Source organism: Hemiscyllium ocellatum, chromosome 7 (genome assembly GCF_020745735.1).
Source record: "Hemiscyllium ocellatum isolate sHemOce1 chromosome 7, sHemOce1.pat.X.cur, whole genome shotgun sequence".
Lineage (NCBI taxonomy): Eukaryota > Metazoa > Chordata > Chondrichthyes > Orectolobiformes > Hemiscylliidae > Hemiscyllium > Hemiscyllium ocellatum.
In genome coordinates, this window is record NC_083407.1 from 39,350,528 (window position 1) to 39,367,229 (window position 16,702).

At 38.5% G+C, this 16,702-nt stretch overlaps 1 protein-coding gene across 7 annotated transcripts in view; it reads right to left on the bottom strand.

Moving 5' to 3' along the window:
- LOC132817052 (R3H domain-containing protein 1-like) overlaps positions 1-16,702 on the bottom strand; it is a 164,384-nt gene that overhangs the window by 37,604 nt on the left and 110,078 nt on the right. For all 7 annotated transcript variants that reach the window (XM_060827126.1, XM_060827127.1, XM_060827130.1 and 4 more), the window contains 3 exons: positions 14,563-14,723; positions 12,864-13,012; positions 8,692-8,795 (listed from right to left, as the gene is read on the bottom strand). In XM_060827126.1, the coding sequence (XP_060683109.1) occupies positions 8,692-8,795; positions 12,864-13,012; positions 14,563-14,723 (414 nt within the window). The remainder of the gene's footprint in view (positions 1-8,691; positions 8,796-12,863; positions 13,013-14,562; positions 14,724-16,702) is intronic.

Consider the following 16,702-nt stretch of genomic DNA (forward strand, 5'->3'; position numbering starts at 1 on the left):
GTTCTATAGCAAATATGCTGTATTATGTGATACCATTATATCTTTGGAATAAACAAACTACATTTTATTACATGGCATTGACATCTATGCCTTATGGAACAAACAAACAAATCACTATTCAATAAAAATCTATTTCACATCCAACTGGAAATCTTTTCTGTTCCAGTAAGTGGAAACACTGTTTGTGTTGGATTTGGTGGGAATGGATAAATTGGACCGAAGCTGTACATCTCTATGACTCTATATCTTCGTAACAAATCAAACTGACTTCTTGGTTTTTAGCTTTCAAGATTCAACATAACCAAATGAGAGAATGCAGCCCTTAGAATCATATCTACCTTCTGTACTTTGTTAATGATTTGGAGAAACAAGTTGATTCTGCACTTACAAAGGCAACCATGATCCTGAAGAAAGTGGACATTCAAGACAGCTTGCTTACTATCCGATCAGGAAGTTAGTCAGCAGCAGGCCACTGGGCAACTGACATATGTCAGTATGAATGTTTGCAAGACAAGCATCAGACTTTAGGAGTTCCAAAAACATGTTGAACAGCATAGAAACAGAAAATTAGATAAGTAGGCCATTCAGCCCTTCCTGACAATCCTGATAAAAGGCTTATGCCCAAAATGTTGGCTCTCCTGCTCCTTGGATGCTGGCTGACCTACTGTGCTTTTCAAGCACTACCCTGTTCGACGCCGATTCACGCTTCGAGCCTGCTCTTCTATTCAATACAATTTAGATCATCAACCAACTCCGTGCCCTTTATGTACTTTAGCCCCAGGTAGTATATCTAATGCGTTCTTGAAAACAATCACTGTTTGGTCTCAACCCCTTTCTTTCGCAGAGAAACCCACAGGCTTCACACAGTGAAGAAACTTCTCATCTCCATGCTAAAAGGCCAACTCACTATCCCTAAACCGTGATCCAGCATATGAGTCATAAAAAGCTGCAGAGATTTTAGTTGCACAAAAACTTGTTGAAATCTGCGGCCAATGCGATCTTTGTTGTCGACAATTAATAATATAGTCCATCTGATGATTATCTGTGACTGGCAGTTTTTGCCAAACATCCTAACACAAACAATTATCAGTGTAAAGAGTGAATACATACTTCCCCACAACTGACCTGTGTAAGTTCTTTCACTAATAATCCAATTATAATCTCAGTAAGAAATAAATAGTTCAGATCAGTGAATATTAAGTATAATCCCTGCTAAGTCTTGTGTTGACAAGCTTACTGAGTAGCTTCACTGGTGAAGAATGGCCATTGGAATCAGTATTGACACAACTGGTAAACACATGTGGAAATTATACCAATCAAGGGTAAGATGACAGCTGATAGAGGTTTTAGACTTATGGAAAGGTTTTTATCAGTTAGAGATAAAAAAAATAGATATTTCCAATTTTATGGCAGACCAAAATGAAGGCTAAAAGTCCAATACAAGCAATTATAAATCCAGTAAGTAAATCAGAGACATATCTGACCTAATTAATAACTACAATATGGAATTAGTTACCATAAGCAATTGAGGCAAATAGCACAGATCAAGGCAAATCTAGATAAACAAAGGAGAAAGGAATAAAGGTTATGCTGGTAAGATGAAAAGAAGGGTGTGTAAAGAGCTATTTTCAGAGCATTAATATAAGCATAGACGAAATACCTTCTTGGTGTTGCATATTCTATATAAAATTGGGACCCATGAAAAATATTCCAGCAGTCAACATTTCCATAAAAAAGGAGGGAGGAGGGTCAATGCGTGAAAATTTTTCCAAAATGGACTAAAGATGTATAAGCAGCAATTTAAACAATTTTATTTCCTGACTTCTTCAATGCGAATACCAAATTTATCAGTTCGTTTAAATCTAAAACCGTTATTTTTGTCTGAGTCTATTTGCAAAATAATGAAAGACATTTGGCAAAACAATTACTCAGACATCAGATTTTAATCGATTTCCTACCTTCTAGAGTTTTCATTCTTTGAAATGGTCTGCATCCTCCAGACACCATGGGAGTAAAGCCTAGCTTGAGTGGTTCTGTGGAAAATCACCTGCCTAACATGCACACAAAAAATGTTGTCATCATGTTGCAGATCAGCAATGCTGCAGATGGTCTCTTACTTCCACAGTATATAGCCACAGGACCTGGTTGTTTCAAATCATAGAGCATGGATTTTTCTTCTTCTCAAACAAGCCCATTTCCAATTAAAAATTCTGATGGGACAAGTTAACCATTTGCTTGGTTATGGAAGTTAAGTCTGTCTTTTCGTGGAAACAGCAACGGTGTTCAATCAAATTCAATGAAGTATGACCAATTGCTCAAGGAAGCATATCTATGTCCAAGGAACTCATTCTTCAAATCAGTTAAGCTGAGATTGGGAACTGTAGTATTGCTGACCAGTGCTTCTCCTTGGCAGGATCAATTGTGTTTTGCTTCTTGTTTAAGTGAATGGGTGAGGTGCCCACAATTCTCAGTGGTGCTGGAGAATTGCTGATGCCAAATAGATTTTCCATCTGGCAATGATACACGTTCAGAAATGTCTAACTAGATGGCAAATACTAAGCTTAATGATTGTCAACCAGAATGACTGCCTTTTTGTGCCATTTTATGTTTTTCTCTCATATTTGGCAGCGATATTCCTTCACTAGTTTATTAAGAGTTAATGATAAGTATTCAATGCATTGATATTAATGATAACAGCAATAGTTTTCAATTTATAAAACACTTTAGGATGGCATCCCAAGCAGCTTCACAGGACTTTGTAAATATGAAAGTGTATATAAAGAACAAGAGGATAACTAGGTAAAGAGTAGGAACCATTCGGGACCATAGAGGTAACTTGTATTTGGATCCAGGACGTGCAGGCTCAGTCCTAATGAACACTCTCTATCTTCACAATGGAAAAGGACAATGTAAGTACAGACGTCAGGATGGAGGACTGTGAAATATTAAAACAAACTAACAGAGGGGAGGTACTAGTGGGTTCAGCAGCCTTAAAAACTGGATAACTCAAAGCATAATGAAATGCTTCCCAGGCTGTTGACTAAGTCAAAGGAAGAAATATCAGGGGCCCCGGCAGTAATTTTCAACTCATGTCAGACTACAGCTGGAGGAAGACTGCTAATGTTATCTATTATTAAAAAAAAAGGGATTGGTCAGGAAATTATAGGCTAGTCAGTCTAACTTTGATCTTGGGGAAATTATCAGAAATAATTTGGATGGATAGAATATACATCATCAGGGATAGTTAGCATGAATTTTTCAAGGGAACATTGTGTTTGACACATTTGCTCAAACTTTTTTTGAGAAAGTAACCAGAAAAATATTTTTTAAACTCAAAACAGGATGTGTGTGTCACTGGCTAGACTAGCATTCATTGCTCATTCTTAATTATAGAGAGGGTAGTTGAGAGTCAACCACATTGCTGTGGATCTGGAGTCACATGTAGGCCAAACCATGAAAGATGGTAGTTTCCTTCCCTAAAGGACTTGAATCTATGACAATGGTTTTATTCGACTTTTAAATTCCATATTTTTAAATGAGCTCAACTCGACAATCTGCCACAGTAAGATTCAAACCCAGATCGTTATCTGGGTCTCCAGATTACTACTGCTGAAAATGTGTTGCTGGAAAAGCGCAGGTCAGGCAGCATCCAAGGAACAGGAAATTCAACGTTTCGGGCATAAGCCCTTCATAGGACTCCTGATGAAGGGCTTATGCCGGAAACGTCGAATTTCCTGTTCCTTGGGTGCTGCCTGACCTGCTGCACTTTTCCAGCAACACATTTTCAGCTCTGATCTCCAGCATCTGCAGACCTCACTTTCTCCTCTCCAGATTACTAGACTAGTTATAATACCATTGTGCAATCACTTCACCATTTGATGAGGGAAACACATGTAATGTGGTATACATTGATCTTAAAGCTTTTTAACAAGGTCCTTCATAGCAGACTGGTCAAAAAAAGTGAGAACCCACAGGATGCAAGTAGAAGTGGTACTTTTGATCTAAAATTAGTGGACATGAAGGAAGCAGACAGTGCTTGTCAAGGAATGCTTCTAAGATGAAGTCTGTTTTCAGCAGCAGTGTGAGATACTGGGACTCATGCCTTTTGTGATGTATATCAATGACTTGATATAAATGTATGATCAAGACGTTTGCAGTTGTAAGTTAGTAGGATGGTAAATTGAGAGGATAGCTGCAAAACCTCAAATAAGGATATTAACAAACTGGCCAAATGGGCAGAGCAGTGGAAAGTGGAATTCAACCCAGCAAGTGTGTGGTAATGCATTTGGGGAAGGCTGACAAAGCAAGGCATTGTACTACGAAGGGTGGAATTCTCGAAGGTACTGAAGATACAAGTGTTGCACATATCCAGATTCCTGAAGGTGGCAGGGCAAGTAAATAAGCTTGTTGAGGAATATGGTTATATAGTGGAGGAATATCTCTTTCTTAGTTGAGGTACAGAATACAAGAGCAAGGAGGTTATGCTGGAACTGTGTAAAATGCCGATTAGGCCACAACTGGAGTTTTGCACACAGCCTGGTCAACACACAAAGAAGGATGTAATTTTGCACAAGAGGGGGCACAGAGGAAGCTTATCAAAATGCTGTTCAGGCTGGAATGTCTGAGCTGGATGTGTTTCCCTTCGAGTAGTGAAAGCTGAGAGGGGACCTGATAGAGGTGCATAAGAATACAAGGGGCAAGGTTAGGCTGAATAGGAAAGCACTTTTTCCATTTACAGAAGGGTTAGTAATCGGGGGCAAACATGTAATGTAAATGGTATAGGCTAGGAGAGGAACTAAGGAGAATTGTTAATCATTCAGAAGGTTGAGAGAGTCTGGAACTCACTATCAGAAAGGGTAACTGAGTCAGAAGTTTTTCTAACATTTAACTAGTATCTGGATGTTCAATTGCATCCATAGACTCCAAGGTTATAGGCTAAAAACTGCAAAACAGGATTGAGGTGGGAAATGTGGGTTTCCTCCGGGTGCTCCGGTTTCCTCCCACAATCCAAAAATGTGCAGGTTAGGTGAATTGGCCATGCTAAATTGCCCATGCTAAATTGCCCGTAATGTTAGGTGAAGGTGTAAATGAAGTGGAATGGGTCTGCGTGGGTTGCGCTTCGGCGGGTCGGTGTGGACTTTGTTGGGCTGAAGGGCCTGTTTCCACAGTAAGTGATCTAATCTAATCAAATGTTTGTTGCACCAGTATAGAAACAATGGGCCGAATGGCCTCTTCTGTGCTATACATGTTGGAGATTGACAGTCTAATTGAATACAAATGATATTGAGCTAAAGAGGGCTAGGTCAAAGAAGTAAATTTTGAATAGGAACTTAAGGAAAAACATGGAAAGACAGGGGAGCTTTGGTAAATGATGAGTGCAACTTAGACTTTAAGGCATGGTTTTTCAATAGTAAGGGAATGGAGCTACACAATAGACCAGAACTAAAGAAATGAGGAGTTCTGGAATATTTGTAGGACTAACAGAGGTTGAATTTGATGGGGAGGGGCTGGAGTTGTAGCTATGGCTAACAAAGGAGGAATTGTTAATTGCAGCAAATTACAGCACATCTAGAACTGAATATCAAACAAACAAAGAGACCAGCAACACCGAGGCAGCGAAGATTTGACCAAGAAAAGGTGCTGGAACGGAGAGTTCGGTTTTGTCATGCTAAATTTCTTTTTGCAATATGTTAAGATTTGGTGTACCCAGAACCAATCCCATTATGCTTTACTCAGAATGCCAGGAAAACTATACTGTCATTTCCAAAATATGAAAAACTTTTACATGTAACTGAAGGGACTGAGATACTTGAAAATTTCGAGTGCAACCCCTTGAAGAAAATTTGCAATATTGTCACAAGCGAAAAAAAAAGGACAAGATTAAAAATCAATTTAATATGAGACAAGGCAATTCTTAAAAAGCAAGTTATTGTGAATTAATTAGGTACAAACCACAGCAATGCAGGAACCAAAATAAATTATTTTGCCCACATTTCAAACAGTTTATGAACCAAGAGGGAAAAACAGTTAGACTGAAGTGACCAAGGGCAGCCTTTGATAAATTTTGGACAAAGGCCTTTCACAGGTAATGATAAAAATAGCAGCACAAATGTGCATTACTGCCAGACTTAACAGCACATCAAGGACCAAAAGGATCCTTCATAAGTTGATCATAAAAGCCAGGAGATATCAATCAGTGTATTGTCTTATATTTTTAATGATTTTTGTGAAATAGACAACACCTTTCTGGATAGATTTAAAACTCAAATATAAACAAACAGTCAGAAATGATTTAACATTTTTTAATTAAGTTACAGAGGAAGATTGATTGAGGATCCAGCATCCAAAGGTAGTCAGAGATTCAAGTGAAAGTTAAATAGAAAATAAGTGATTAAAAACTCAGAACTCAGTCTAAAAGGAGAGATAATACAGCAATGACCAGCCAATTTAATGAAACTAGTTCTCAAGAAGCAACTACAGTCCATTTATATATACCTATTATTGTATAGATAAAACAGCTGACAAAAACAGCTGAAACATTGATCCATCTGAATCAACTCAGCATATAAAGAATTGCTAAAAATGCTTACACGTATTGGCAAAGTTGCAGACTTAAATTTGGAACAGACAACAACCATTTGATAAGCTTAAACAGTCTTTTAAAAAAAAGGTATTGTCACACTTAAAATTACCATTCTGAAGTAGAGTTAAACATTATACTAAAGTGAACTCAGTTAAGGATGATAGATTGCAATGTTGCTTAGACTAAATCATGTGATTTTCAACCTTGTCACTGCAACTGCTGTTATTTTGAGCTCATGTGGCTGAACTAATGATGAGGATTCTGACAAGCTTATTATTTTTGTTTTTATAGAGTTTGAAAACACATTTGTAAATATAATTCCATTTATGATCACTGGCAGAGTTAAGTGCTGCACTTTGTTCAATTTTCAAATTTTAATTGGCAGCAGGGTGTACTTCATCAATATAATGATTTGTGATGGTCTTAACTGATCTCTCATGGCATTCTACATCAGGAGTTAAAAAAAACAAGTTCAGCTTTTAAGTGAGTTAAGACTGTACCAAAGCACACAGAAGTATGTGAAATGCATCAATTCTACTCTAATAACATGATAAATTTGAATGCATTCAAATTTATAAACAAAGTCTCTACGAAAATCCCAGCAAAGTCCATCAAATTTTAATAACATTTTTGCCTTTGAAGAGCATGTGTATTGTGTAAGATCATTAGAACAGATCATCTGAAATTGTTGGGCCGAAGGGCCTGTGTCCATACTGTAGGGAATCTAATTTTTAAAAAGTGCTAAAATAATTCATCCAGCATGTTTTATCATGTGTTCACAGCAGACCCAAGTGAGACCTGACATTCACTCACTGGCTATGTTTCATTATCTTGAATTTCCCTGTTGATAGAAATCTAATGTAGATTTGAATGTATTCAATGACACAGCCTCCACTGCTCACTGAGGAAAACAATTCCACAGACTGATAAGCTTTAGTGAAGAAATTCCTCCTATATCAATTTTGAATGGAAACTCTAATTTTTAAGTTGTACCCTTCAGTTCTAGACTTCACCTACAAGGGAAACATCCTTCCAGGAAATGCTCCATTAAAGACACCAGAATCTTATATATTTCAGAAAGGTCACCCCACATTGTTCTAAACACCTGTCCCAACTTGCTTAATCTTTCCTTGTAAGTCAAACCTTTCACCCTAAGAATCAGTCTGATGAAGATTCTCTTGACTGCTTCCAATGCAAGTATTTCCTTCCTTATACAAGGAGACCAAAACTACACACAATACTCTCAAATGTTTTGTCGAACTGCAGCAAGACTTTGCGACGTGCAATAAAGGCCAGATTATCATTTGTCTTATTGTGATTCAAGTATAAGAATGCCTTTTTCTATTCTTCCTGCCAAATAGACAATCTCAAGCTTTCTCAAATTACTTTACTTGTTAACTTTTGACAGTTACCTCTATTCATTTGCAGACTCTATATATTCTCTTCATAATTTGCTTTCCAACTTATTTTTTGTCTTATCAGGAAAGAGATCTATAATACAATCTATCCTTTCATCCAAATCATTCGTATACACATTCTAAATACTTGAGATTCCAGAACTGATACTACAGTATTCCATTAATTTGTTAACTTGAAAATGATCCATTTATCCCAATTACCTCTTTACTGTTAACCAATCCTCTTTGTACTAGTATACCACACTCATGATCTTGTGAGGTAATCTTTTATCTGGCATCTAATCGAATATTTTGGAAATCCAAACATACATCTCTACTAGTTTCCCTTTATCCTTTGTGCACATTCCATCCTCAAAGAACTGGAATAAATTTGTCAAACATGGATTGGCTTTTACAAACTCATGACTAATGGTATTATTAATTTTAAAAACACCACACAAACATGAGAAGAGGTGCATTTTCAAATGTTTGACAGCTTGTTAGATTTACCAGTTAATTTTCCTAATCCTGTTGTGTCCTTGGGCTTCAAAATTTGAACATCTAATTTCAGCAGGGATTAGGACATCAAGGTCAAGACAGAAATTCATCATTTTCATTTGATTTAAAAAGAAATTTTTAAAAATTAACACCACTAGATTTAATTTATTAAATATAGGAATGTAATCTGAAGTACAAAGTTAATTTGCTCACCTGCACATTGTTGGCTTTGTAGCTGTTGAGAATTGCATGGGGAAGATGGCCGAGGGAATTGCATCTGATCAGTTCCTGGAGGTTGCAGATAACCTACTGATGAACTTTAAAAGAGAGACAATGTACGCTTTGTATTAAAACTAATCTAGATTTGGATCAGAAGAACTAGCTCCACTCCGTTCAAAGATATAAAAGTTAACTTTTCTTTGTTACACTTTGCAGATCTTTTAATGCCAAAGGTAATTGTTTTCCACTTTGATCAGGTGCAATCTATTTTAACAGAAATAAAATAAAATACCAAGGTGTGAGGCATTTTGAAGTTATAATCATAACAACAAGACATTCCAAAGAGATCCTGGAACTGACAGTTGCGAAAAACAGCTGGTCTGAAGTGAAAAATGTAGCATCATAACAAGGCGCAAGGAAAAATGTGCAGGACCTCATTGCTAACAACATATATAAATTTGATGAAACTAACTGGCAAACCCAAAACATGGTACTTATAACAAATCTAAACTTTTACTTAAAAAGCAATATGACTGCTCCTTGTATGAATGGTCAGAAGCCATTGCAGTGAATTCATCTCAGGGCTAAATTAGAGTTGTTGAAGTAAGGATGTGGGATTTAAGTGGGATTTTCAATTGGAATTTCAGCATAGGACATTTCAGTGCTAAGTTAAGGTTCTAACAGGAAGGTAATGTTCTTCACAGTTTGTCTCTGAAGGAAAACATCCTGAACCCTGAGTAAATCACAACAAGGGCAGTGGAATCATAATACTTTATTAATACTCTAATTTCATTTACTGTTTTGTACATTCAATGGAGAGGCATTCAATTCAGTTCCTAAATAGGATGTACCTAATACGAGATTTGGATAGGCAATAATCAGATTCGGCAATGGAAAAGCAGTATGAACTTTGATTAAAAACAATAAATGACAAGTGGTTAAAACTCTAAGAATTCATAGAGATGTCAGTTTTGCCTGCCTTTTTCTATTCCATTAGCACACCAAGTTTTATTTTTTAAAAAACTGCCATGGAAAATGTGGTGGTGAGCTGTTGTCTTGAACCACTGCAGTCCTTGGCATGTAAGAGAACACAGAGCTGTCAGTTAGGGAATTGGAGGATTTGACCAAGGGGCATAGGAGGAACAACCTCAGGACAGTGAATGGCTTGGGAAAGATCTTGAAGACTTTGGTGCTCAGAGACATCTGCTGCCCTTATCCTTCCAGATGGCAGCAGACTCTTCTTGGAAAAGTGCTGTTAGAGGAGCCTTGGCGAGGTATTACACCACATCTTGCAGAGATGACACACACTATACTGTACATTGGTGGTTCAGGGAGCTAATGTTGAATGAAGGCGTTGGATGGAGGGTCAACTATGTGAGCTACTTTGCCCTTCATCACCAAGTTTCTGATTGTTGCCTGGTTAAGTACAGCTCCAACAAGATTAGAGTATTTCATCAAACTCCTGACTAGCGCCTTGAAGATGGGCAACAGTCATTGAGGAGACAAGTGGTGAGCTATTCATAGCAATATTCTGAACTGCTTTTGTCGTCACAATGTCAGCATGACTGACCAGAAACTGAACTGGACCAATGATAACTCCAAAGTGTTAAAAATGGGGGATTTGGCGACGGCAATGCCACTGAACATCAATGAGTGATAATTAGATTCTCTATTGTTAGAAATACCATTGCCTTGCAGTTGGGGAGGTCATTAATGTTACTTGCTAATTAGTCCAAGTTGAATATTGTACAGATATTGCTGCACATGGGTACATGGACTGCTTCAGTGAAGCTGTGGTGCTGAACTATGTGCAATCAGTGAACAAGGTCAGCAACGAATAAATTGATGATTGGACCTCTGGCACTATCTAGATGAATTCCTGCAGTAAACTCCTGATGCTGAGGTGACTGACCACCAACAACCATGGCCAGTGGAAAGTTTTCACCCCTCCGCACCCCCCCCCCCCCACCTCCATTTTCACTGACTGCAAATTTGCTAGGGCATCTTGGTTCCATACTAGCTCATCTCATTTCTGCAGTTCAGCATTTTTGTCCATTTTTGGACAAAGGCTGTAATGTGGTTGGGAGCCGAGTGGCCCTTGGCCTAAGTGAGAGGTCATTTCTAATCATATTTGGTACTTGCTAGCAGTGTTTATGATTCATTTCATCACTTTACTGGTCATCAAGAGTAGGCCGATAGCATGGTAAGTGGCTAAGTTGAATTTGTCCTGTAATCTGAACTTGGGACATATCTGGACAATTTTCCAGAGTTGGATGGATGTCAGTGTTGTAGATGTGCTGGAATAGCTTGGCTAGGTGTATATAAAATTTCAGTACTAATGTTGCCATGACGCACAACATTTGCAGTAGCCAACATCTTCTGCTGTTTCTTGATATCACATGCAGTTAATTGAATTGATTAGCATCAATGATATTGAAGACCTGAGGAGAAAGCTGAGATGGATAATCCAATTGGCACTTCTGGTTGAGTACTGCCACAATACTTCAGCATTGCCTTTCCCACTAATATGCTGAAGTCACATACCATTCAGAATGGGAACATTTATGGAGCCTTGACCTCCGGTTAGTTGTTGAATTGTCGACCACTAATCACAACCAGTTGTGACAAAACTGCAGTGATGAGGTCTGATCTTTTGGTTGTGGAACTGCTTTAACTATCTATTGCATGCTGCTTCTGCTATTTGGAATACAAATAGATTGGTGCTGCAGCATCATTGGAACCTTTATGTAGTAATGGATGCAGTAGATCCAAGTTTGTTGCTATTAACGAGGGAACAAAAGACTGAAGGGAACCGAACAAAAGGGAAATTAAGCAAACATAAGAACTAACAAATTAAATTTCAACACATCTCCAACATTTCTTTGAGGAAGCGACAAAGTTGATTGATGAAGAAAGGGCAGTAGATGTCTTGTACATGGACTTCAGTAAGGTGTTTGATAAGGTTCCCCATGGTAGGCTGATGAAGAAAGTGAAGTCACATGGAGAAAGTGAAGTCACATGGGGTCCAGCGTGTATGAGCTAGATGGATAGAGAACTGGCTGGGTAAGGGAGACAGTAGTAGTGGAAGGGAGTTTCTCAAAATGGAGGACTGCGACCAGTGGTGTTCCACAGGGATCGATGTTTGAACTACTGTTGTTTGTGATATTCATAAATAATCTGGAGGAAACATATAGATAGTCTGATTGGCAAGCTTGCAGGTGACACTAAAATTTGTGGAGTGGCAGATAGTGAAGGGGACGGTCAGAGAATGTAGAATATAGACAGATTGGAGAGTTGGGTGGAGAAATGGAAAATGGGAGTTCAATCTGAGCAATTGCGAAGTGGTGCATTTTGGAAGATCCAATTCTAGAGTGAACCATATGGTAAATCGAAAAGCCCTGCTGAAAGTTCATGCACAGAGAGACCTGAGTGTTCAGGTCCATTGTACCCTCAAGGTGGCAACACAGATCGATAAGAGTGATCAAGTAGGCATTTGGCATGCTTTCCTACATCAGACGGAGGTATTGAGTACAAGAGTTGGCAGGTCATGTGATAGTTGTATAGGACTTTACTTCAGCCACATTTGAAATACTGTGTACAGTTCTGGTTGCCACATTACTAAAAGGATGTGGATGCTTTGGAGGGGGCACAAAGGAGGTTGAGGGGGTACCTGATTGAAGTCCACAAAATCATGAGAGGTATGGACAGAATGGATAGCAAGAAGCTTTTTCACACCCCATCCCCGCAGCGTGGGGGGGCTCAATTACTCATGAGTTCAAGGTGAGGGGGAAAGGTTTAAATGGGAAGTTCTTTACGCAGAGGTCGTAGAGGCGAACAGGATAGCGTCATTTAAAACGTATCTAGACAGGTACATGAACAGCCCAGGAGCAGAGGGATACAAATCCTTGGAAAATAGGTGACAGTTTTAGATGGAGGATCTGAACTGATGCAGGCTTGGAGGGTTGAAGGGTCTGTTTTTGTGCTGTAATTTTCTTTGTTTTGCTCCCAGCACCCTTAATCTTCCTTAAAATTCTTCAGATTAGGACTGAACTACTGATATTAAAATACACGAAAGGTCAGATACAATCAGGAATGAAATAAAACGAAAAATCATCCATTTCATGAAAATGAAAGTGAACAGTTTGAAATATTTCAAAGATACTGACCTCATACTATTTTGTTGATTTGGTGGGATAACACTGTAATAGACTGGCATTCCTGCAGAAGGTAAAGGACCTTGGTTTGAATGACCTGGGATTAGAATTGGCTGATAAGACTGTTGACCCACGCCTTGGGAGCCTGGAGTTAATGACATCTGAATTTTAAACATGTAAGAAGAAAGATAACTTGCAGCTTTGCAGACAGCGTTGAAACCAAAAGCCAAAAAATTATTCCAGAATCAATAAATAATCAAAGTTTATTTTTAAGCATTTTATATGTTAGCTAAGTTTATTAGATAACAAGTAACAGCAAGGACAATTTTTGTAAAATCAAGTATCAGTCAATGAACTTTTCCAACTTGAAAGAGCGTACTCACATTCTCTTGATATTGAATAACAATATCACTGCTAGGTTTACCACACAATCAATATATATTATGGATCACAATTGAAAATGCAACTAATTAAATAAGACATAATAATGTATCGGCTACATAAACAGATCAGAGATTATGTAATCTGATGATCAGACTCATCCCTTATTCCTTAAAGTCTCTCTACCAACAAGTAATAGCAGAGTGCCATTGAATAACCTTTCCTGGACTCCATCAATTGACAGCGGCACGGTTGTACAGTGATTAGCACTGCTGTCTCATAGCACCAGGGTCCCAGGTTCAATTCCAGCCTCGGGCGACTGTCTGTGTGGAGCTTGCACATTCTCCCACTGTCTGCGTGGGTTTCCTCGGGGTGCTCCGGTTTCCTCCCACAATCCAAAGATGTGCAAGTCAGGTGAATTGGCCATGTTAAAATTGCCCATAGTGTTCGCAAAATGGATCTGGGTGGGTTACTCTTCAGAGGGTCAGTGTGGACTGGTTGGGCTGAAGGGCCTGTTTCCACACTGTAGAGAATCCAATCTAATCATAATACTGAGGGGGCTTCACATTATTCAGGACATAATCATCTGCTTGGTTAGCACTCCATTTTCATCATAGATCAATGTGTCCTGTCTGTAACATGCACAAGTGACGCTGTTCTTGCACCAAATTGCCAAGGCATCTCTGGGAACATTTTCCAAGAAGATGCACACCATTTGATGTAGATAAAATCACCGGCACAAAATCCTGGAACTTTCTACCTACTAGTACTGTGGAAACATCTTCACTGTATGGACTGGAGGAGTTCAAAACATAGCTCACGACTACATTGTCACAGGAATCTAGGGGTATTGCACTGCTGGTATCACTCTCTAAAAAACTGATTTTTTAAAACCTTTCAATTTCAGGGAATATTTAACAGCTTAACTGCAAAGTGATTGTCAATTGTTCCAAACATCATCAGACTGGAGGAGGGAGGGGAGACTGTGTTTGTGGGGGCACAGGTTCTCTATTCTATAATGTGATTAGCGAGCATGCATTGACCTTAGGGAGGCTAACAGACTGCAGTGATGTTATGGCACCTGCTATTTCTGCACCAGGATATGTTAGTGGAGCAACTAGGATGGAATGTGAGGTTACATGTTAGTACCACAGCTGATTATTTTAAATCAAAAGATTAGCCATCCTCAGTAAAACAACTGGTTGAGGCCTGGGACACATCTTGGTACTTTGAACAAAAATCATCTATATTTACCATTACCTTCAAATTTTACTATTTCCTGAAGTAGATGACAAGATAGGCAAATAAAAATCACTTTAAAAAAACATACCTGATAGGACTGCATTGAAGGATACTGTATCATCATGCTTTGCATCTGACTGCCCACATTGCTATGTTGGCCACTCACAACATTTTGATTTTGAGGCTGAACAGTAACCAAGCCCTGATAGCTCTGCTGTTGACTTGACATTGACATCACTGCTTGAAAGCCTGCAACAACACAATTCCAGATTTGCAATTTAGTCCATTTCTCCCACAAACTAGGCACTTCCCAAATAATATGAAGGATTTATAATGCCTTGAAACAGGAGTATTGGTAAAATGGCACTGCAAGAAAAACTAAGTTCAAATTCTATTTGATAACATGAAAACTTTCAAAATGTGGATTTTTTTTAGTTAATTCCCTATTATATCACGTGGTACCTTCAAATTACATTTCTCTCTTAAATTACATAGTTTTATTCAGAAGCAAAACATCGAGTATATTTCATTCAAAGTAACTTGCCTTTCATATTAAAGAACACTTGCATAGATGTCATTTTAGTAAAAATAACAATTCTTCTGACAAAACTCTATTCAATTTTTGTGTATTTTACTTAAAGCAGAATTGTATCTTCTTTGAATGCGGTTTTGGTCAGTTGCATCAATAGCTCATCTAATTCTTGCTAATTTTGCTTTGTTTATGCTTTGCTCAGAAGACTTTTTGTTAGAAAATATAACAATTGATAGTTTTGACTTTTGCAGTACTTTATGGTATCTAACAACTTCAATAGTCTCAGTATTGCAAAGGAAATTGTGATGCATCCAAATTTGCATTACAGACAAGCAGAACAACAACACAGCAGGTCCATTTATGGGTAAGTCAGATAATATTTTCAAATCAACCAGTTTAGAGATGTGAGCAGGTGGGAGTTGAACTAGGTGTCCTGGCTCAGAAGTAGGGACACTACCACTGTACCATAATTAGCTCTATGAAACTTGAAATCTGGGTTCTTAAGTGACATTACCACCCCAAATGCTAAACCAGATATCTCCAGACTTGATTCAGTCCAGGTGGTGCTCAATGGAATTTTTAATTAAGAATTGGGTCTTGGGGTTCTTGTGGCACCAAGAGATCAAGGTTCAAGTCTCACCAGCTCCAAAGGTGTGCAGTAATATCTCCGAACAGGGCGATTAGGAGATAGATACATAAAAATAAAGACAGCTGGTGTTGTCTTTAAGATGCAGCATGCAGTTTCCACCAATACACTTGCAGTAGAGAAAAGTGAGTCTCGGAGAGGTACAATGCCTAATTTCCTCATCTAACTCAATTATGGATTAATCACCTCCTTCTCACTTGGCTTTCTCCATCACGCTAGTGGTTTTGCATCGACCTTCCCAGGCTTTGCACATAAATTGATTAATTGGAAACACGGATAATTGGAAACACTTCCGAAAATAAGTGAAGTATCACCAGTGATTTAGTGGAGGAAAAGCGCCAGTCGGTTGTGTAATAACACTTCTGGGGATGAGAACAAAAAGGTCCTTGTAGGGGGGATAAAAAGTGTTCAGTTGTGCATGAAAGCACTCCCTAAAAAAAAAAGCTGACTCGTGTGGAGAAATGGTAGTGTGCCTTTCTGTGAGTCAGAAGGCCGAGGTTCAAGTCCTACATGAATCAAAGAGAGAGCTGGGATTTGCCACCAGCAGTGTTCATTTGTTTTGTTCATTAGTTAGAGGATTTGATGGTGGGTCCACCACAAAACAAAATGTGTTTTCAAGCTTTTGTGGCACAATGGAGGAGCCCATGCCTCTAAGCCAGAAAGTCTTGGCTGCAGTCTCACCTGTGCCAGAGATGCGTCATCTCATGTCCAAAAGGTTGCTTAAAGTAACCAAGGCCTAGATAATTAGGAGAGCTCTTGTGGTGCAATAGTACTCACTCCTTAATGGAATATGAGCTTTTTAGACCAGCAGTAGAGAAAGGATGAGGCTCGCAAGGTAAGGGACTTTTTGGTAATGAGGAAGGTTGAGAATTTTATCAAAAAGGAAAAAAAAAATCAAATGTATGTTTTAGGAAGCTAAAATTGGACAGGGTCAGTGAGAAATATAAAGAGTTCAGGAAGAACTCAAGCAGGGAATGAGGAGAGCAAGAAGAGGCCATGAAATGACCTTGCCAACTAAGGTTAAATAGAATCCTCAGGCATTCTGTACTT